At 38.3% G+C, this 24,055-nt stretch overlaps 2 protein-coding genes across 2 annotated transcripts; both read left to right on the forward strand.

The window, feature by feature from the left end:
* Positions 1 to 516: 516 nt before the first annotated feature.
* LOC108672573 (inositol polyphosphate multikinase) lies at positions 517 to 5,345 on the forward strand. Its single transcript, XM_018160269.2, has 6 exons — positions 517 to 1,006; positions 1,261 to 1,386; positions 2,021 to 2,146; positions 2,470 to 2,594; positions 2,933 to 3,065; positions 4,064 to 5,345. Exons 1-6 carry the CDS (start codon positions 946 to 948, stop codon positions 4,660 to 4,662), a joined length of 1,170 nt encoding a protein of 389 aa, XP_018015758.1. The 5' UTR covers positions 517 to 945; the 3' UTR covers positions 4,663 to 5,345.
* Positions 5,346 to 10,727: 5,382 nt separating this feature from the next.
* Positions 10,728 to 23,331, forward strand: LOC108672565 (solute carrier family 22 member 6-A). The gene is made up of 12 exons (XM_018160262.2): positions 10,728 to 10,782; positions 11,416 to 11,519; positions 13,749 to 13,851; positions 14,492 to 14,864; positions 15,168 to 15,303; positions 18,026 to 18,194; positions 18,575 to 18,719; positions 19,060 to 19,253; positions 19,458 to 19,618; positions 20,028 to 20,092; positions 21,235 to 21,354; positions 21,697 to 23,331. The coding sequence occupies exons 2-12, from the start codon at positions 11,432 to 11,434 to the stop codon at positions 22,264 to 22,266; spliced, it is 2,124 nt and encodes a 707-aa protein (XP_018015751.2). The 5' UTR covers positions 10,728 to 10,782; positions 11,416 to 11,431; the 3' UTR covers positions 22,267 to 23,331.
* The last annotated feature ends 724 nt before the right edge of the window (positions 23,332 to 24,055 follow it).

Below are 24,055 nucleotides of genomic sequence, written 5' to 3' on the forward strand. Positions count from 1 at the left end.
AAATGATTTGATTAAGTTTATTGGTGAAAATGTATGATTATATCAATTTATTGACTATTATATAGAAGATTCTACTTTTACTTTAACTTGCAAGTACTGCGTCGCTGCATTTTGTAAGGGGATACCGCCAATATGATGAACATGTTCAAAATTTGTTCTCGCGTGATGAAATTTATAAGATTTTGAAATGTATGCTTGCATTATCTAATTCAATTATTTCTTAGATTAAGATGCATGGCGAATAATGGACAATCACTCTTTACACGAATATTTAGGACTTGATTGATGAGTAATGAACTGAGTGCCCATCTATGATTTGAGTTTTAAAACTAAAAGGGACGAGCAGCGTATACAGGTCCAGCTTAATAAACTTAGGGTTCATGATAAATTAAGGCAAATAGTTTGTTTATCGAAAAAAATTTACACCCAAGCTCACAAGTAGCACTTCAAAAATTGTCATTTTCTGTTTTTTTTCCGTTAACATGACTGAAAATGTCGTCCAGTTCTTTAAAATGCTCTCTATGGCGCCTACGTGATTATGATTTGCAAGGAAAATCATAACAATAATTCAACAGACGGACCGGAAAGATGGAAGTAGTATCTTATCTGTACATTGCTATCGCGGGCTTTCCATTCTCGAGGCCTGTAAATCGTGAGTGGTTGACGACTGATGTAGCTGCGATTTTCGCTTGAATTTGTGTTTTGAAAACGTGCATTGTTCAGGAGGTTACTTTCGATTTTTCGTAGGTGGGAAAAGTTAAATTTGGGCTTATTGTGTCAATTCACTGATTAATGCGGCAGTGAAGGGTTTATCTTCGGTATCATGTGTCAGTGCTGTGTGCCAAGGTCAGATATGCCAACCGTATCAAGATGCTCATTTCAAGAAATTTCTGAATTTGTCATCGCGCAAGTGCTAGGGTTGGTTTAAAATTTACCTCTGAAAGAATGAATGGTTTGCCCATATTTGAGCATCAAGTGGCTGGGAGACACTCGTCTTCGACTAGCAGTAAGTAACTTGTCCGGATAATTATTGGAAGAAGAGCAATTCATATTAACAAAAACAAATGAATTGCTATCAATAATTATGTCATGTTCATGCGCCTGGTTTATGACTTTCTGCGCAATATTTGTAATTTTTATCAATTGCGTGATGTTCTTGATTATTTTTCGTGGCGTGATGTCATTGAGATAAAGTTTTCTCATCAACTCTATCAAGATACTAATTATTTTAATGCTAAAAAATGGATTTTTTTCTATTAGATCTTCTCCGTGGGCAATATGGAAGAGTGTTGAAGCCGTACAAAGTCAAACGTCTGTCACAGGATCCCTCAACACACGCAAACAAAGAAACCAATAACATAGAAAACAAAAATTTCAGTCGGCAAGGTAAGGAGGACTGATTTATTTATTGCGTTCTTGGGTTCCCTATTAGACTTGATTGTGATCAACTGGCCTGTTGAATATGAATGACCGTATTTGATGTTTCGTAGACTTGGTATCAGAATTACACTCCAATATTTTCATTCATTTTAGCTAATTATAGCTATATTAAATTGATATCAATGAAAGAAAGTCCCGCTTAAACCTCATAAATATATAATTCTCATTTAACTCAAGTTTCGGACTCGGAATGAGCTTAAATTTTGTAAACCCTCGAATATGAATCAAACCTACAAGTCTTATGAAAAAATTAACATATGTAACCTTGCTCCTTTCGTCCCATTTTCTAATATCTTATGATTTCTCATCTAAAAGAATGTATGCCTACTCTAGGTAATTATCGACATTCGATATTATATGTATTGTGGATATGCGGTTGCATTGCCCCTATATAACTTTCTAAAATGCAAAATTTATCAAGATATGATTGTCATAAATGTCTTAAAAATTATCTTGTATAAGTCTAACTTTGCTATTTTCATTTTTTCTTGTATATTTATAAGTTCTAAAGAAAGTAAAATTAAATTTATTGGTAAATGTTTGAAAATCATGAATGTTCATGACCGCACGCTATGTACAGGCGTAGTGTGCGAGGATGAACACCAGTTCTATGAGCTGTGCAGGCAGCAGGGACAGGAGTGGGCTGCGCTCAGGGAGCTCATGCCCGCATACTTCGGCGAGACTCTCGTCCACACCGACGGAGTCCGTGCGTATTGCGGACGATTTCGGCGCTATTGCTGACTTTACTATTATTATTTAAATTACTATTGTGGTTTTCTCGTCCTACTATATTGTAATATTTAAAAACGATACGAGTATTGTAAATAAAAACTCTAATAATAAGACAACGGGAAGGATGACTTGATTATGAACCAAATATCAAACAAAAAAGATAACTCAATTAAATTGATTGTTGAAATCAATGCCAGAAAAAAATCAATTGGCTGTGAAGTTGTAATTTGATTCTAAGGGCTGTATGATATTACACGCAGCAGTTATGATAATAATTAATGATAATAAGCTGAGCAGCTACGCGTTACGTGGAGCTCGAGGACCTGACGTGCAGCTGCGCCGTGCCCTGCGTGGCCGACCTCAAGATGGGCACCAGCGTCGACTACCCCGGCAAATATGCGCGCAAACTCTGCCCTGAGAAGGCAAGTGATGCTTTCTGAACAGTGGTATGGGTGTTAACATCTTGATATTTTGCTTATGTATATGTTATACATCTCATTTAATTCTCGTTGTAAGATGTTCATTTAGTACTATGGACATATGAGAATGAGATATTCACACGTCCATGATGAATATTGACTTCAGTGCTCCTCTATCCATATATTGCAACTCGAGTTCTGATTAAATCAATCCTTGTACACTGAAAATATCCATTATGCTGTTCAAGTATAAATAAAGATATTTTGAAGCGACGATTTGGTTTGAAATAATATTATTATTCTCTTTCTAATCACTGACATGAGTGCAATTGTTAACTTAGGTGAAGTATCCGAGCTTAAAGGAGATCGGGTGGTGCATCGCAGGCTTACGCAAGTCGTCTCCAGGGGGCGAGTTGCTCCACAAGTTCGGCCCTGAGACTGGGCGAGAGCTCTCCACTGAACAGGTCCACCGCGGTGAGTGTTAGGGCTGGGATGGATGGTTAGGAACGAATGTATCGAATGATATCGATATCATCGTGAGGAAATTGGGGGATGGATGGTTTAGGAACGGATATATCGAATGATATAGCCTATAGGTATCATTGTGATTAGAAAGGGGGTGAAACTGAGAGGAATTTAACCCGGAGACCGAACAGATGAGAGGTATTATAGGAAAATTGTGTACCTTAGATATAGGGTTAAGTCTGCCACCCAAGTAATGTGTTACTATGCATTTGTTAAAAAAAGAGGATAAATTATTTCGTTGCCTCATGAACGAAAAAGCTGTTTTGTAGAGTGTGCCCCCTCTCTAAAAAAGTTTCAGATATACCTATAACATATAGAATGAATCATGTTGGTGAAAACAATATGGGTGAAGTTTGTTTGATTTTTTTAGGCAGAAGTCAGGGCAGAAAATGAGTCACATTTTCAGTGTCTATTGCAATGGAATGTGGCAACGGACGGCAGAGGTTTTATCCGGCCGTGTATTCGATGTTCCCATAGTGGATCCAAAAGCGGTATATCCTGCAACTATTCCAGCTTGATAGCGCCAAACTAAGATCATCCACAAATGCTTTCACTTCCTTCACGAATAAATTTGTAAACGTATCATGAAATTCGCCGATGAGAATTATTTTATTTATTTCATTAATAAAACGATGAATTCGTAACATTTTCGAAATTTATAGCATAGTTTCCCTTAGAAGTAATTTTATTTATACTTTAAACTCGTTCAAATTTTGCTGAAGCTGTCGAAGCGTCAGTGCAAGTTTAACGATTTAAACTCCGCTTGCTTGGATATTCAAAACAAGTGTACTAATTTTCAGTCAGTAGAATGTCTGTTCAGACATTCTACTATTACTATTATATATTCTATATTCTACTAACTATTAGCCAAATACATTTTTGCTGCTAAAAAATTTATGTTAGGAAAAATTCTGTGAAAAACCTACTATATTAGTTATTATCGACAGAATTGGAGGAGTTCTTCTGGGGAGACAAGGGTTCTGAGAAACGACGCGTGCTGATCACACGAATAATTTCCGCTCTCGAGGAAATCCTGCGCTGGTTCAACACACAACGCAAGTTCTGGTTCCGGAGTAGCTCCATACTTGTGATATACAACGCTGAATATTTCTGCGACCCATACAGTGAGAGAATAGTCGAAGAACCGGCGTTAAAATTAGACGAACAAAATTCTGAAAGACCGCCTGTAAAATCGTGTACAGGAAATGTTGGAGAGATGGAGATCTTCCCGGAACGAATAAAAACTATTAATGACTCATCTTCTTCTCAAGATATAGTTGAGGTTTCCGGACAACGAACAGTGATTAAAGACCAAAATTCAGAAATCAATTCACCATCGCAAAAAGACCTGTCGTCAATATGCCAAAGATCTGATAAAGACGCAGGATTCGCCTCTCTTCAAAGGAAGGAGTGCGACGATGACCAGCTCATCCTACGCGTCAAGATGATCGACTTCGCTCACGTCCTTGACGCAGCGGGAGAACCGGACCATGGATATATTTTAGGATTAAATAACCTCATAGAGTTCATGAAAAAACTTTATTGATGAGCTTACATCATTTATTATGAGGGAAGAAACTCGGTGCGTGTGGTTGACGTATCTACATAACTGATCAGGTTAATTTGAATCGGTTTTATGAGGGAAACTAAATTATTATTGAATAGCGTGATGAGCACAAGAACAAATGGGCCTCGGCAATAATGCTATCAATCTGCCTATTCAATTACCAATACGACTCTCACGAGAATATTTAATGAAAAATACCGGCATTTGGAGAATGAAAACTTGCTGTGTTAGTGAATGGGAGGTAGAGGTGTTTAGTGACTGAAAGAAAGCGGTGTTTATAGTGAATTTGCTCAATGTCGTACATATCTACCTCGTCGCAGCCCAGGATTTCGGCAGTGGCAGAAGACATTTATGATGAATAATTATCGTTCAATCTTTTTGGTATATTTCTATTTTTAACATATATGTATACTGTATTAAATGTTGCGAGTTCCACCAGGGAACTTTTGGATTGTCTTTTTTTATTAGGGTTTTAGTGCAATTCTATTGGATTATTAGAGCATCATACTCATTAGAGCATCATACTCATTAGAGCATCATACTCATTAGAGCATCATACCCATTACAGTATCATACTCATTCCAGAAATGCTAATTATTGTCTACTTTAACATGGTAAATTTAAATATCTTTATCAGTTCTGAATAAAAATGAAAATCTTGCTACACCACAGTCATACATTGAAAATTAATTCCCAAAGTTTAATTTGGTTTCCAAGGTGCTCATTGAATCGCATTAGACATGAAAGATTTATTCAAGGCTTGTGATATGAAATTAGAGTAGAGGATATGACTGGAGAGACTCTTGTTTAGAATTTTATGCTTTGAAAAAGGTTAGTTCTCTCTTCCATCGGACCGAATTTTCTAGAAAGGTAAAGACATCCGTGAACCATTACATTTTCCACGCGAATTTCGTACGAAAGGTTCTCAGTAAGGTTTAGGTCCGGAGCTTGAATAAGTGGTTGAGCGATTACTGTGATTAAAAAATCCAAGCGCCTAAAAAAGCTCATGCAACGTCGCAATGGATGTTAATTTGCAAACAGTTTCATCTGAATTGCCGTACACACGAGCGACCTTCGCCCTCACTACGTTCCTGCATTTGCCGGCCATCAACAGACGTCTTCTTACACAAGGTTAAGTATGCACGTTTCATTATAGTCTAGCATGTTGCAATACACAAGGTTAATACGTCTCAGAATAGTAGGTATGTTGCAATACACAAGGTTAAATACGTGCGTTTCAGAATAGTCTAGTACATAGCAACAATTGTGCAGCAAAGGCTCCGCTCACGCCTTCTAGAAGCAATTATTTACAGTAATTTTAAACTGGTGCATTGTTTACAATTGCGCTAACAAAATTTAGTCATTTGTGGTCAATTTTTGCTGCCATGATGAATATTTCAGTAATGCCAAGTTCAATTAATTTCGATGGTTTTAATAAATCATAGAAATCACTTACATTAGAGACTGACGTTATTCAAAGAATTTTCAATTTTCAACAATGCATGGTGCTTGGGGGTCGCCTGCCGAAGACCACCACTGTTCTGGATGTAATGGACCATCATGATTCCTGCCTTCCGGAACGTAGCCTTCAACACTTCAAGCCGTCCGTATCTAGGCCGTGGGTCGAACCAGCCCTCGGTCGAACATCCACTTGTCGAAGGACGATTAATTTTGGAACAGAACTATGCTATCTGAAACCTAACCTCAGATGTGGTGAACGTAAAATTACGTAATTTAACGATGCCTGGAAGTCATTCGATCAGCGGCCTGGTGGTGCACGGCAGGTGGTGGTCAAGGCCGGAAGAGGACAAAGCCGAGTGGTGCACGGCTGATTGGTGTAGGTCCGGAGAGATTCAAGGCGTTCGATTCAGGGCTTATTGGTGCACAAAATTGGTGGTGTACGGCTGCGCTCCCGGTGCTTGGTACTGGCATTGTGTTCACTATACATCCTTTCACCATGAACTGCTATTTAATCAGCTGTTCATCTTAGCCCACACTCTGAGGAATATTGATGGTCACACTGTCCAAATAGTGACCCTTTCTTACCCACAGCATGAGCAGAGCAAATGCAGCGCTGCCTTTTGCCGGCTAACTGGGCCAGAATCACCAAGAAAAGGTCAAAAACTGTATCATTGTTTATTTAAAATCACAATAATCTCACACATGTGTCTAAGGTCAAATTTTCATCTGATCTGAAGATGCCTCGTACAGCCAAACGTTCAGAACTTGCTTTGCCTACGCAGAACAAGATTTTTTCGCTGTGAATTATAACTCAAAAAAACTGTTGGATGTATCAACTGATGAATATCAATTAATTAAGGGACGAAAAACTGCATATTTAAAGTTTCCACTATATATTAAAAATTTGGAACTTGATACAATGAGACAGGCAATGCACTAATGGCGAGAATGTCGTTATTTAATAATATTTTTAATCGGCAGCAACGGTCATTAAAAAGGGAGCAAGAAATGTTTTAACGATAAAATCAAAATAGATGACAAATAATTTGTTTCAGTTTCAAAAGATAAAACTCGGCAGTGTTCGAAGTCAGAATATGCGCACATGCTTTAATGTCATAATGATCATCTAATATGACGGCATGTTATGCGAGATCATTACGCGTTCCTTACGCCGGAGGAACCGCGCACACAGTTTCTAACAATACAAACAAAACAGCCGGTGTGTTAATACAAGGCGTACGCTCGTAACGTCACTGAAGGCATAACAACAATTAGCCAATTAGCACTTAATAAAATGTTCAGAGCGAGAATTGTTCATGGATAAGTGTGCTGTTACAGGCACGCTCGTGACCTGCCTGTCCACAGCGGCAGCTTTTGCTGTGAAAAGTCCCCCTCCGTCATGTAATTCAGTAGCAGGAAAACAATGAGATTTTTAGTCCATGTTTGTGTGTCCAGTTATACCATCGGATTGAGTTATGCAGTTTCCAGCCTGCAGTGCAGACTGTCGGTACAGTCATAGCCTTTGTTCGCTGCATAATTAGTACAGTTTGTGAGCAATTTTTGCCGATGACCTCATATTAGGAATTTAACTAATTAATTATTTATTTTAGTTTTTCCGTTATAGTCATATTTCTATTATTATTAAAAAAATTATTAAAACAATATTAAGACTTCACATAATTCGGGCAATTATTCAAAATTGATTTCATTTGCAAACGGCGCAAACTCTGTTGAGACAAGCCATTGTTTTTATTATTAAAGGCACAATTAAAATTTTATATAATATGTTACCAAAAAATGCTGAACGTTATTTTGAAAACAACGGTTAGGGACTTTTCGATTGAGTAATGATCTCGGCTGTCATCTTCCACACAAGCAGGTGATCGTCCTAAAATCCTTTACTGAAAAAGGAATTTCCATTGACTAAATAATATATGACAATTATACTTAAAATAAGAAGCATAATGATAAAAATCCAAAAAATGAACAAATCTACATAACAAATCGAACTAACTTAATCCATGCGTTTCAACACTTACTTCTCATTCTATCGTTCCCATTACTTTCAAGCTCAGTCGAGATTGGGGCAATTGGGTATCAAGTTTCGGATTGAAGATCATTGATCATAGGAGGCCGCCCCTCCTCAGCAAGGTCAGCAGAAGCAATGATAATTAAAACGTTTACTGCTTGATGTCACATCATAGGTGATAGAAGACCAGATGACGAAACAAACATCCTAAAACCTGATACACAACAACTCACAAATCATTTATAAATAGATATATATTTAACCTATTTCCTCTACAGAGCAGCAGCAATTCTCAACAATGGAATAATTTCTTTTTATGTTCGGCAGCGCTGCCGTAGGCTGGAGCATCGGTCACGTTCGCTGGGGTCACGCAATTGTCGCCGGCGGTAATGTCAGGTCGGCAGCGGCGGCGACCGAGACGTTTTCTCGGACTGAGACCGGAGGCTAAATCCAGCGTAGGAAGCTGGGACTGTAGCGCACGCTCCAAGCTCAGACTACCTGAGATATTAGCTTCCCAAACAATGAAAGGCACAGCTTGTAGTAATTATAGTGCAATGTTCGAATCAAATACAGAGGTCAAACTCAAGGGGAACATAAACTTCTTGGTATTCCATTCAATAACAATCAACAATGGCATTTTTATTTAACCCCTTTTTAGTCGTAAACCACATCCACTCAAATAATAAAGTTAGCTATCAGTGACATATATGTATGCCGTTTTTGACATTTTTATATTAAACGTATGTCCTCCGATCTAAATCATGGCTTTCGAAAATGAGATTGCAAATTTTATTATATCGATTGCGCGTTGCTTAGATGATAAATGGATAGACTTCACGCTTGAGATAATTCCAGCTGAGATTTAAGAAGCGTAACAGGAATACACAGTGATTGAGATTTATCTCGCTTCAGGTTTTAATTTTTTCTATATATGGAATTAATACTTGAAATTTTCTCATCATTGATATATCAGATAGCTCAATGACAATGAAACTCGCTCGCGCAGTAGCTCCTTACAAATGGTAGCGTTGCCGGATCATCAAACCAGGTTTATAAAAAAAGACGAAGGTCATAGTGAATTATCCCACGGATTAAAACTTTCCCTTTGCCAAGATAATATTTTTCCAACAATGAAAGCGAATGAATGAATTCCATTTTGGCTTTTTATCTGTCTTATCCGATTGGAGTACAACCGTTTTCCCTTGAATTAAATTTAAATGAAGGGTAAGATTAGTCCCCCCCAAAAATATTGGATGATACAACTTTTTACATCCGTGGAAATCGACGGATTTAACTTCTGATACATTAACCAGTAAACGGACTGTTGAGTTTTAACGTATTTAACTCATGCAAACCCACTATGCTTTAGAATATTATTTAGAAATTGTTCTCTTTCGGGCGTCAAAAATTTTCTTGCGACGTCGCTGACCCGCCCATGACAGGTTGACAGTGGCGACGATAATAGAGGTTTAAATGTATTTTGAATACATGAGATCCAATATAAATGACGTTGAAACAATATTGGATTGCCATTGATTTAAAGTCAGATGTCTGGTGGGAGACTTCATATACAGTTTGCTCATAACGGAATTGTTTCAGTTTGACAACGGAATTGTTTCAGTTTGACTACGGAATTGTTTCAGTTTGACAACGGAGTTGTTTCAGTTTGACAACGGAATTGTTTCAGTTTGACAACGGAATTGTTTCAGTTTCCCTCACGAATGTACACGTTCCCGAACGTTTCGTCGCGTAAAATATTCAGTTTTTAATGACATTAAAAATAGTCTATTACACGAATTTAATGCATAAAATTTATTTATGATGTATAGAATGGACATTCAGGTTACTTTAAAGCTCTGTATAATTGGACGGTTTCCATGAAGATCGATCAGAAATTTTTCTGCTTCACATTACGCTTTTATGAACGCACGTGCGATCAGTGCAAAAAAAAATTGCCGACCTTAATAAAGAGAACAAAAAATATTAAGTGATGAGACGCCTTGACATGCTTTATTGCCTGACGATGATTTTCACAGAAAAATTGATAAAATATTTGAGAAAGTTCATTGACAAGTCATTCGACAATTTCGAGCAATCGATCACGTTAGTCATAATTTGCTCCTGTAAAGTATAATTAAAATCAACACAAATCAAATGCGTTTAGTATTAATAAATTACGTTGAAAATTTATTAATCTGAAATTAATACAAATTAACTTGAAAGCTAATTGTCATACGTTTTTTAGTATGGAAATCTATCAGTGTACGTATAGGACGGAAAAAACCATTACTATACAAGAAATTTCGATGCAATTTAAGTTCAACATTTAATATACCAAAGAACATTTTTCACCCCATTTCTGAAGATAGCTTATGCAGCCTCGCCGATAAAAGACTAGCAGCTTGTCGCAACACCAACACATGTTTGCGACGCTAAGTGCATGTTTTCACACCTACAGCGCAGGCGCGTTATGCGGCGGATCATTCACTGTAAGGTCACTGCAGGTCTCGATAACTGGCTTGTTTGCCGCAACACTTCTCTCCTCTCAGTCGCTCTCCGACACTTGCCCAATTAACAGCCGAGCGCCACCATTGTTGACGTCATATTCAGTGAGCTGTCAACTTATTCTATATCCGTAATATTAGCCAAAATATAAATAGGGAAATATTTTATTGTGTTGGATATTTACGTGTCTGCCTGTCACTGGAGGTCACCAGAATGGTCGAGCTGACCATTTTTAAGAAATATATGTAGAAATTATGACTCGTTTAACTTTGGTATGGTTTTGATTTTCATTTATATGTTCAAGTGGCATAATAGCGTCAAGAGACTGACGTGAAGGCATGTAGTTAATTTTAAAGGTAGAAGCATATAATTTTCTCCGCCTCCCCATTTCGTTCAGTGGTAGGTTGACTTGAATTACAACTTTCACAATTTCAGTCATTCGGTAATTAATTGAGAGCTCTGAAGTAGAGTGAAGCAATCTGTAGCTCAAGAATATCTTTATTATGAAATAAGTTAACTGATAAATTTTATATAACGACTATTAACTTTGTTTATTAACAACACTAAAAAAATAGCATAAAACCATATGATAATAAAATTTTTAAAATATATTGAAGCTCAATAGGATCCTGAAAACTGTAATTTTTGAAGATAAATTACTCTACGTATTAACATCATGCGAAGGAAATTTTGATACTGAAGAAAATAATTATTAATTAAATCATAAATTTTTTCAGAGATCAGCAGGCGAGCATGACAGACGAGGACGGACTGGACGGCGTCTTGGGAGCAGTTAGGATGGGTCGCTGGCAACTGCTGGTGCTGCTCACCAACGCCCTTAGTGAGTACTAGTGTGGTCACTAGTGTCATGTCATTTGTGGGTCACTAGTGAGTACTAGTGTGGTCACTAGTGTTATTTGTGGCTCACTAGTGTTATTTGTAGCTCACTAGTGTTATTTGTGGGTCATTAGTGTTATTTGTGGCTCACTAGTGTTATTTGTAGCTCACTAGTGTTATTTGTGGGTCACTAGTGTTATTTGTGGGTCACTAGTGTGTAAATTGGGTCACTAGTGTTATTTGTAGGTCACTAGTGTGTTAATTGGGTCACTAGTGCGTGCCGTCATACCGACGTACGCTGATGCGAACTGCGCACAACTAGATCTGTAAACTAGTGACGATCGCATAAGAACAGGTAGGGTATCCTTATACCTGAAAAACGAGCCGATTCTAAAATTTTAAACCAGCAACACATGAAGATTTACATCCGGTAGATATTTAACAAATAAAACTTTAAATTCATTTGTCATCGTCTCGGATGCGGGCCAAAGTAGGGAAAAGAACAGTAAACAACTTTCTTATTGTCACACATGGGAATGACTGCAGTATATTGCTTGGACATAAACTTTTAAATTTGGGTGAACACCAGGTGCGATGGAAGGCCATTTTGTGAAAAGATATTGAGCATCAATTCAAATTCAGAGTGCATAGCTAGGAAAGTAAAACAAATGCGAAAGCCGCGGTTTATCAATGTTTGGACCCCATTTAACTTGAAACGAAAGGAGCAAAAGCTAAAAAAGCTGGTGCTTAAGCCGGTAAATGTCGATTTTCTAAAAACAGAAGTTTGGAAACGTCCATTAGATTTGGCAACTTTGCAATCAAGGAAAGACAAGCTATTGTCTGATTCCAGCTCCATGGTGAATTTGATAGACTTATGTTGGAGATTAAGATAGTCAAAGAAAAGGCCCACCTGAGAGGGATGCATTAAAAATCAAAAAAGTATCGTCAACATATCGGTTATAGAAAATTGGCTTAAAATCAAGAGGGCAATTAGCCACCATGTAGCCTCGGGGGCAATTGCCCTCTTGATTTTAAGCCAATTTTCTTTAACCGATATGTTGACGATACCTTTGACCTAGTGAAGATCGTCACTAGTTTACAGATATAGTTGTGCGCAGTGCTCATCAGATTACGTCGGTATGACGGCACGCAATTTTTATACTAGGCTGGCTGAGCATAAGGGCAGGAGTTATAGAACTGGGAACCTACTTGCACATCCACCTCATTCTGCTGTACGTGTTCATGCCGAGCAGTGCAACACCTCTGTATCTGATGGTGATTTCAAAATTCTAGCTTCCGCATCCGGTGTTAGTGATCTACGAATTTTAGAATCCCTGTATATATTCAAACAGAAACCTAGTCTGCATGCCGCTTTTAGCTCCTTTCCTCTTGAAATAGTAAATAGATAGGCCGTTTACTAGCGTTAATTTCATGTCTTATTTATTTATTTCCGTTTTGAAACCTGACAGTGCATTTTACTTTACTAATTGATTTATTTGTGTTTCTAGGACTGAACTTTTTCTGAACTTTTTCAAAACCTTACAGTGCATTTTACTTTACTAATTGATTTATTTGTGTTTCTAGGACTGAACTTTTTCTGAACAGAATTTTGTGTTATGAACTGACGATGGAGCTGAACTCCGAAACGTTTTCTCTTATAAAGATATGTTGAATTTTTGTGGCATTGTCTTTGCTTTTAAATTCCTGCTTAATTTGTAGGTCACTAGTATGTAAATTGGGTCACTAGTGTTATTTGTAGGTCACTAGTGTGTAAACTGGTCGCTTGTGTTATTTGTAGGTTACTAGTGGGTAAACTGGGTCACTAGTGTTATTTGTAGGTCACTTGTGTGTAAACTGGGTCACTAGTGTTATATGTGGGTCACTAGTGTGTAAGCCAGGTCACTAGTGTTATTTGTAGGTCACTAGTATGTAAATTGGCTCACTAGTGTTATTTGTAGGTCACTAGTGTGTAAATTGGGTCACTAGTGTATTATTTGGGACACTACAAAAAGTCATTAATGTACTAAGGTAGATCAAGATTTCTAGTTATTTGTCTCGAAATGTGTGAGAGGATCAAGTGAATTGACTTTTTCCGAATCAATCATGTTATCAGTTAGCCTAATCTTCAATATGTTCCTAACTTTGCTGATTTATACCAATTCAATTTGAGAGGCGTGATGTAATAAAATTTGGTCAAAACATATAAGTAATTTTGTGAATTAATTTGTCACAGTTTGGTCGGTGCTGGCACCTCACACCATCGGCACGACGCTTCTGAACGCTCCTGTAGATTTCAAATGCTCGTCTCCGGTCACTGGCGTGTTTGACGGTGTTAGGTGAGCATTCAAAACAATTTATATCGTAAAAATTTATTTAATATTAATTTCATGAAAATTTACTAGGATAGAGATGACAGGCCTCCGGATGATAGACAACTGTGAACCTCTAGCCCACGAGTATATATGCTTCACGTGCGCTACAGTAGATTTGGTGGTAAATCGACCGTTGCGAAAGTTGGAGCAAACCGTTTTTTAGGTTCTACTAAAAACTTAACAAATGCTTGTAAAAACTTTACACTAACAAATTGAAAGCATCATTTAACACTTAAAAGTTAAGCGCACTTTTGATGTTCATTCGTATAAATTAGCTAGCGTAAAGCCGAAATACAACTGAAGCTGAAAAAATCGAACTTTTTCATTCTCGACGACGCCCAAACAAGACAGAAAACAGAAAGAGTATTTGATGCGCACTCTGTTTATTAGTGCAACCAATTGAGCTAAGCTTACATTACAATGGTTTACTGTATTTTACCTCGATATAATTAGTGTGTGAGAAACATTTAAACACATATATAATCCGTGTAATTCCTATATTCCGATAAATCACATATAAAATATTTTTTTAGAGGGTCAGCATTGTTCCTTGGGGAGATTTTGTGAATGGAAATATTTTCTCAATTTTTTTCCCGTTGGGTAGCGCTGCAAACAGTCTTGCCAGTACTACACTTCTACCAGACCAAAATCAATCCACCATCGCAACGACTGATGTCGATGGGTCGGCAACCAACAGCACCGACATCGCGTCATCGAACAGCACGACAAATGCCAGCAAATATTACGACAACGCCTGCCTGTCGTTGCCACCATTGCATTTACTGCCTGGTATCTACCATACCGACAACAACTCATGGGCTGTGGATGATCACGGTGAACTGCATCAGTTGGATGACGGAGAAGAAGAGTTTCTGACAGACGCGGCGACCAGAGGACAGTTGGTGGACTACGCGGTGCCGTCATGTCCGCACGTCGAGTATGATAACTCCACCTTCATCGTTACCATAGCGACAGAAGTGAGTTGTCAGGAATAAAATTTGTAATCGTTGTTTGAATTCATAGTATTTGACGTGGAAACATGGTTTTAGTTATATACACATGTTGTATGATGATGGTTTTTCAGCTTTGCATTAGATAAGAAATGACATCCATTAATAATGAGAGATTAAATTAAAATCCTTTTTTGAAATTCGAAACGTTAAATGTAGGAGTGATCATTATTATGCATAGAATTGTTACATACGATACATTTCAACAAATTTAAAATTAGTCAACAAAATGTATTGGTTGAATAATTTCAATAATTTCTGCTTTTTTAGTGGAATTTGATTTGCGACCGAACTCTGGAGCGACCGCTCTTCCAAAACGCCTACACACTTGGCACGATGGTCGGCTGCGTCATTGGTGGTGACATCGGAGACAGGTACCGTCACTTGGTAGTGACATCGGAGACAGGTACCGTCACTTGGTGGTGACATCGGAGACAGGAAGTTGTCACGCTGGGTCAGCCGCAATGATGAATAAGCCGTGAATAATTGAGTTGCCACGCTGGGTCAGCTGCAATGATGAATTGGCCGTGAATAATTGAGTTGTCACGCTGGGTGAGCCGCAATGATGAATTAGTCGTGAACAATTGACTTGAAGTGCGGCGTTGAAGAGATGAGTTGGTGAGTTGAATGATTGAGTTGAATTAGGGCGGAATCTGGGAGACGATGATGAGTCACACCTGACATATAACGTAAAATTAATGTTGAATTAAGCGTTTTTTGGTTTGATCAAACTTAGTTCAACGATGTTTCAACGTCAGATGTCTGGTGAGAACGTTGGAGTCGTGAATAATTGAGTTGAACGGAGGCGGTGAGGAAAAATTAAGTTACCGCGGTGAATGATTTAGTTGAACGTAGATTCGGAATGATGTGATAATAAGTTGTTGAGGAGAAGAGACGTAAAGTGAGGGATCATATACATAGTCCCTATCAAAGTTTTGATGCCTGTCAGCCGCTGGCTCAAGCTCGCCCCAAGCTCGCCCAACGGTGTAAATACATTGGAGGCTATATGTCCGCTTCAGGTTCCGGTTGCCGGAGCGAAATAAGCGCCGAAACAGAATCTTGTGAAATATCTGTCGAGCTTGGGGCGATCGTGGGGCGCGCGTATTTGGTACCTGATACGTTCGGGACAGACACGGCCGAATCTGAAAAATGCGGTAAAAATGCCCTCTCCCTTCCCCCCTTTATGGGGGAAGGGAGGGGGCATTTGAATCGCAGTACGCTATATGTAGCAGTACGCTAGCAGACTAGACATGTATCATCGCAGCACAATGAAGCAAGTGGCAAGTAAACACGAGTTTGAAACGGGAATAATATCAGTTAACTTAATACAACTTTCAACCCCAATTTTCCACATTACCCACAACATTCTCTAATATTTTCCAGAATTGCAAGACCCTCGCATATTGCCCGAGCAAAATAATTTTCAATATTCACCAGTAGTCAGCGTTCTAACACATTTCCCAAAACCAAACATTCTCCAATATGCAATAGCACTCAACGATCAGCATTCTCTAATATACAATAGCACTCAACGATCAATAGTCTCCACTATTCAACACCTCTCAATATTAGCACACATTATGCATGTGCGAAACATTCTAACACATTCACCCGTACCAATTGGTCTATCGAACTGATTTGAAAGAGTATTTAAAATAAAATTCTTCATACAGTGGTTGTGAAGAAGAATAGATCAAATGCTATCTTCGGAATTCCAGTAGGAACTTGTGACCTTCCTAACATTGCCATGTTGACTAAGCCTAACCATGCAGTTGAACTTGAGTGAACTGGTATTTCCACTCATGGATCATTGGATCCAGCTTTCCGATGAATTAGAAATTTAAACCAGCAGTACATGGACACGAGCAGCTAAAATATCATGATCATGTCAACATATACCTCGAGTTGAAAATTTCCATTACTACCAGTTCCGGAATCTTCTAAGCGAAGTAGAATGCCGGCAATTCATGGCGCCACTATATTCCCGTAATGTCTCGGTCTCGTACGTAAGGTCTCCCGTAAGGTCTCGTTCCTTCCCGTAAGGTCTCGGTGTGGTGTTTTTCAATGAACTCCACTTGCAGAAATGTTGTACAGGAAAACGAATACATTTCTAGCAATGTCTAGCTTTTAAAATCTATAATTTCCAAGTCCAATACTTCACAAGTTCACTTTCCCACTACTATTACAGGATTGAAATGAGCAACGTTCGCCGTTCGGCGTGTGATCTTCACCAGTTCAACTAGCAAAATAACCCCGGTTGCCGCCCGCCGGGCAGCAGCGGCAAGGACCCAAGGGGCAAGGCAAACGCAAACGAACGTGTCACGTCGTGTAAACTACTCGCCTCCTCAAGCTGCATCAAGTTAAAGAGGAACAATATTTAAACATTTTACGAGGCTAGCAAAAAATTTCTCTGCGAACATGATAAAGTAACTATGAGGAACAAGAACCGTAAAGCATTGACCAGGTTTTGTCATCAAGGTTTTTAAAACTAATGACCAAACTTTCTTTAATTCGTTCAAAAAGTAGTGAGGTGCCTGAGCAGAGTTATGTACGTTATGTATGACAGTCATGCCCAGTAACGCCCAGTAACCGCCATTGAATAAAACGATCATAATTTACTGACGGCATTATTTGAACCGCACCACGATATGATGCAATTGTGAACCTCGCCTGAATATTGACAAACGTACGCATGTACGTACATTCATCGACGCCATATGAAGGGCGGGAGATGGTCATGCTTCGCTCAAAAAACAGCTTCTGCCCAAAGAAGCCTGGCCAGCTGTTTTTTTCGGTCTGACTTCTTATATTCGGCCTATCGGGCAATCGACTCCCGCAATCGGATCGTGAATAGTCGCTGAATGCAGTTAGGTGACCTCTAAGCGCGTGATTCGCCCCTAAGCCAAATATAGCGTCACTGAGCCAGCGGCTGACAGGTATCAAAACTTTGATAGGGGTCCGCCTAACATCAGTTAGGAAGCCTCAACCCAGAACTGATGGAAAGGTTTAGTATTGGGGGAAAATAAGTGAGTCGGAAAAATAGTGACTTTCAAGTCGTGGAAATTAAATCTTCAAGTGTTACTCGTCTTTTTTGAGGGGTGTTCTAAGATATCGTTATAAAATCACAGCTCTGGAGACCTGTCCAGCGCACCTGCGTGGGGCTGTGGGGATGGGGGTGGGGCTGCCCTATTCGGTGGGGGTGATGCTCTTTGGGGGCCTGGGGTATGTGTTGAGGTCTTGGCGCCATCTCTACATGGCTTCCAGCTTCCCCGCCTTCCTCATGGTCCCTGTCAGCTTGTGAGTCATCACAAATATCATGCACAAATATCGTATTATATTTGTAATATATTCGTGAAGAATTATTTCCAATAAACAGTGGATAACGGCAGCTTTTTAGTGAAGACAAGGAGCAGGGAAAGTCAAAGAGCAAAGAAGTGCTTTAAATTGAGTTAAGGTGAGGAATGCATATTCAATTTTTGAATATTCATTCATAAATTGTAGATGTCAACTAGAGAGGGTTATGATAGTTGATTCTTGCCTTTTTGTTTGGAAAAATTGATTTTTTAATTGAGAATTCGCTGCGGTTAAAGTTTTGCCATCGCAGAATAGCATAATGTTATTTATACATATTTATATACATGCTGAAATAATAATGTGAGGGGAATTTTCCCATCTAGTTTACTGGACGAGTCTCCCCGATGGCTGCTGCAGAAGGGCCGCCTGCAGGACGCTAAGCAGGTCCTCAACAAAGCTGCTAAAGCCAACAGAAGTCAACTGCCGCCGGAAGAAGAACTGGACGCTCTGCTGCAGCAGATCTCTCAGGTTCTGTACTCACTGTCGAAACTGCTGCCTCTAAATGATTATGAAATTGATATAAAACTTCCTATTTCGAATAGATGTGCATTTCTAAAATTCTCTAGAATTTTTTTTCCATGCGTGACAAAACCTGTGAAATTGCGAATAAATTAAGCAATTTTTTTCACAACACGTTCACTAAGAGGATGATAATCTTGGCTTCCAATATGACATGTGTAATGTTCGAAGTTTTAAGGCTGAATAATTTGACGTAATAATTTAACTATAGATTGCTTAATTTTCGTTAATTACAGGCGAAAGTGATTTTGTAAATTCGTTCCCAAGTCTAATTCACTTTACTTACCAGCAAGAAGCAAAGTCCGAAGAGGATACGACGAAGGCAGTGTCTCTGAAGGAACGCCTAGCGGGCTGTATGGCGGAAGTGGGTTCGTTCGTACGCACACCTGCGATGCGGGTGATTAGTGTAGTCACCCCCATCAACTGGGTCTTCAGTGAGATCATCTACTACGGGATCATCTTCAACGCTAACAACTTTGCGGGGTGAGGAAACAAGAAGAGGCAGAATTTTAATGGCAAGGACCTGTTGGGTAGGAGATTTACCGATTTGTGATCAATCGACTCGTGAATAGCAGACGTTTCAACTTCCCGATCCTTGCGCCTGCCAGTATGAACTTTGTTGAAGTGTATGTTGAAGTGTAACATGAAGTGTAGTAGCTTCTTTAACTGCACTCCTGCACCTGCCAGCTCCAACCCGTTCATGTACGTGGTGCTGACGGGCGTGAGTGACGCGGTGGCCATCATCATCGGAGCGCCGGTGTCGAATTTGATCGGACGGCGCCTGACGGTCGGTGCAGCGCAGTTCTTGGCCGGCCTCCTTACGATCTTTGTGCTCGCCGTGCCTGACAGTGAGCGCGACATTCTACATAAAACTTTATATATGTTACGCAATTGATTCAAAGAAATGCATCTTATGGCAAGAAAAGTATTTGAAACGAGAGATACCGCAATTTGAAATCGAAAGTTAAAGGCCATTTCCAAACAGAATTACACTATTTGAATTTGAATTCAAGGAAGTTAATTAGTTAGTTAATGTTCGGTTCAGCAAAAATTCACCATTCAAGGACTGGAACTTTCCATGATTAAAAGCTGAGGAATAATATTAGACTATTGAAAGTAATATCGTGCACGAATGGGGCTCAGTTTCTACTTATACTGGATAAAATAGGTTTTTTTAATGTTTTCACACAGAATGTTTTCGTCTCTGAAAGTCTTTTAGATATTTGTACAAATATTTGACTTTGTTTAACTTGGCAGCGTTGTGGTGGCTGCAGTGGGTGCTGGTCATGGCAGGCTTCCTCATGTCAGCAGCTGCCGCTCAGGCGAGTTTATTTAATTAAGTCCTGAATGCTGTATAACTTGTCCATATAATTAAAGTATTATTATTTGAACGTTTAACTAAGTACGGAGTTCTGTGCTTGAATTTCGAAACATTTGGATACTCAGAAAAAGAGATTTGTCATGGTTGGGATTCAAAGGTATAGACAAAGATCTTTTGTCTGTAGAAACATTAGTTCTCACTATTTTTTAGTATAATTTGCTAGTTATCCCTTTTTATGGAAGGAGTGATTATATTTTATTGCATTCGATAAGTTGAAATATAGTTAATTTTAAATGAATTTGGTTAGAATATTATTTTAAATTGAACTCGGTAAGATTAAGGACATTAATTCCAATTTATACTAAATTACAAATTCAACTTTAAACTAGAGAATCATTATAAATCATTCAGGAATAGCATCTATATAGCAACAAGCTATTTTGTGGTTAAAATGTAAAACGAATAAATAAAGGTTTGACAAATTATATCACTTTGAATATTGTGTTTAAGAATTTTCTCTATACAGGAATGTAGGCTAATCACGAGCGCTAAATATTCTCTTGCTCAATTGGAATTTCCAAAAAAGATATTATAGTAAATCGTGAACTCGTACTATCATTTACAGCCTAATTACGAAAAATACAGCGCATACTCAATGCGTACTCTAGTGTTCATAACAACCTAGTAGTGCACAATGTATAACACATTGAACGTGTACACCACATATTAATTGCACCCACATTGCCGTGGTATATCAGCTCCTGTACTTTTACGTGCTGCTTTATTAACTCTTCACTTGTGCAGTATGCACCAGATTCTGTACGCTTACAGGCTATTCTATTCACACAGTTCGTGCCTGTGTAACAGATACTGTATGATTACGTGCTGTTTTATTCACTCTCGACTCACTCATTGTGTACCAGATTCTGTACGCTAACAGGCTATTCTATTCACACTCAGTGCACTGTATAACAGATACTGTATAATTACGTGCTGTTTTATTCACTCTCCACTCACTCATTGTGTACCAGATTCTGTACGCGTTCAGGCTATTCTATTCACACTCAATTAGTGCACTGTATAACAGATACTGTATAATTACGTGCTGTTTTATTCACCCACCACTCACTTATTGTGTACCAGATTCTGTACGTGTACACACCAGAGCTGTACCCCACCACGCTCCGTGCTCGAGGCTTCGCTTTCTGCAACCTCACGGGATACGCGGGCGCTTTCTTCGCGCCGTTCATCCCAGAAGTTCTGGTAAGCTAATGACATCACAAGCACACTCACAGAAATGAATGTGACTTTGTACAAATAGATAAGCTCTTTTTGCCTTAATTTAGGTCATCCTGACCCAGTTCGCCCAGTGCTACTTGGGATAGTGAATTTGAGCAATATGATCCCTTCATTCTGCATTCATATGAATATCAATACAGATTCATATAAATCATAGCGTACAGCATGTCTTTTACCCAATGATCTATTATAGTGGTTTGAAGGGCTCACACATGAAAAATAAATTGCTTTGAAAGCTGAGAATTTGCTTGAATTTAGATATACGCGAGGTTTGGTAAGGTATGACAGAGTTTGTTGAACGTGCAGGCGAGTCTGGGCTGGTGGGTGACCAACACAATCCTTGGATCAGCTGGCATGCTTGGTGGAATTATCATCCTCCTGCTTCCCGAGACGAACCACAAAGTCCTCTGTGAAACTGTGGAGGATGTGGAACTCAGAGCACAACAAAAGAAGGAGAAGAGAAAGGAAAAGAAGAAACAACAGTTGAATGAGAATAAAATTACGGCGAATGACATAACTCACACGGTGCTGGGCGAAACCTTAAAGAATGGCACGACCAACCAGAGTTTTGATTCAATGGAAGAAGCTCAAGAAAAAGAGTCGGATGCCAGTATAGTACGACGACTTGTTTTTGGTGCACCCATTAACCCAGCACCCAGGCAACTGAGTGACACCAAGCACAGGTCAGTGAGCAGCAGCATTAACTGCCTGCTTGAAACACCACAAACTCTGTCCACCAATTCGTTCGGAACGAAAAATTCTTCTCCTTTCGTCCAGTCTAAGAGAAGAAGAGTTCTTGGTGTTGATAACGCCGCATTCAACACAAGTGAATCTCTAGCACCAAGAGCTTTGAAGGATGAGAAGTTGCAAAGATGATATGCTAAATCAAACTACGTACAAACTCAAAGTTTAAATTCGGCGATACTAGAAGTACTTTGTACAAATTTAAATCAACCAGCTTGAAACTTTCTTTCTTTAACTATTTGATCGATCACAGACAACTTACATCTGAGAGAAATTATTAGTTTTAATAAGCCTCAGAAAAGTTGGCTAATTATAGCAGACGCTGTTGTCAGTATATTTTTAGAATAATTAAATTTAGACGATTTATATGTTAATTTGCAGTCAGTTTAAACGCTTTTGAGTCCACCAATGGATAGGCTAGGAGGGCAATAATAATAAAACTAAACATAAAAATTTTTTACAATATTAATTACGATGAATAATAATTGTTGTTTTAACAACTCGTTGAGTATGCATTCATCTCCGACAAATCATGAAGATTAATTTAACCATTCTTGTCACTGTGTCGCGCGAAGATTTACCATCATTTGAATGCAAGAGAAAGATCACAACGTCTTACATGCACCAAAATTTATCTTCAATAGGTGCCCGGCCATCCCGTTTCTTTTTTATGCTATTTTAAAATATTTCTGTAAACGAAAATAAAACGCATCCGTCATTAGAACTCGGATTCCTTAACTCTATATAAACGCAAATAAAATACATATAATCATAAATTTTCCCGTTATTTTGGTATTCTGAGGGGTAGAAAAAATATTGTCAAATTATTTTGAACGCTTTTAAGTCGAAGTTTTGATACAAGTTATGATTTAGGATATATTAAATATAGTCAGAAGAAACACTGGAATTGTTGCACATTGAGAACTAGAAGGTTTGTTGAAATTGGTGATATTTTACACTATTGTTCACAATTATGTTCAAAATAAAGCTAAATTTAACCGGTTTAATATCAATTTGAATTTATTCCAGCTTTTCTTGTTGCTCTTGAGGTTCTGACATTCTTTTTAGCTAGAATATTTAAGAATTTATGTATGTTTCTTTGTAGTGTGAATTGAATAGATTAGTTCCCAATAACGAAAGTTTAGAAATAGAAGCTAATAATTTTCAATTTTGCAATCAATTCGGTCTAGGCGAAGGAATTCTGTAGGTACATTTTATTTGTTCCCTATCAATGAATTTGATAGTTTCCCAAATATCATAGAACTTATGTAGATTTAATAAAAAACTTTTTAACAAAAGCAAATAAATTCTCTGAAGGATTGCGTATATCGTCACTTACAAAAAGTTGAAGTTTTGTATTCTGATTGGAAGGATTTGTACTGGCCACAAATCCTTCCTTGCTATAGACAACAAATTTCTATAGAAGTATAAAGTATATTTTTTATTTTGTTTGATTTTTTACCATGAACGAGCCTCGTATATTCATCGTTCAGATATTCTAGTGGCGTGAATGATTTATTTTTAAGATATTTTACAATAAATTAGCATCATTCTGCTTTCAATTGCGTCATTTCATTCTCAAAGTCTCGGAAAAAGTTAGTGTATGCAAACTAAAAATAATTGCATTATATGATGTTAATTTACGAAACAATGTAGAGAAATTATTAAAATGTCAGGTATTTTACCTGATGAAACATTGCATATAAATACTTACACAGTGACCTGCTTGTCTTCTACGTCAAAACGAAGTGATTCATTTGGAATTTGAAATTTTCCTGGGATATTTAAATATTCGTCGTAAAAACCGTAGACTTAAATGAGTTCTGGGCAGCAGGCAACTTTACTGGGCCCAATGGCCTGGACAATATTCTGTTGTTTTAACATATGAAACTTCTGCGGTAACACTTTTATATAATATAAT

This window comes from Hyalella azteca, unplaced genomic scaffold (assembly GCF_000764305.2).
Source record: "Hyalella azteca isolate HAZT.00-mixed unplaced genomic scaffold, Hazt_2.0.2 contig3603, whole genome shotgun sequence".
NCBI classification, from domain to species: domain Eukaryota; kingdom Metazoa; phylum Arthropoda; class Malacostraca; order Amphipoda; family Hyalellidae; genus Hyalella; species Hyalella azteca.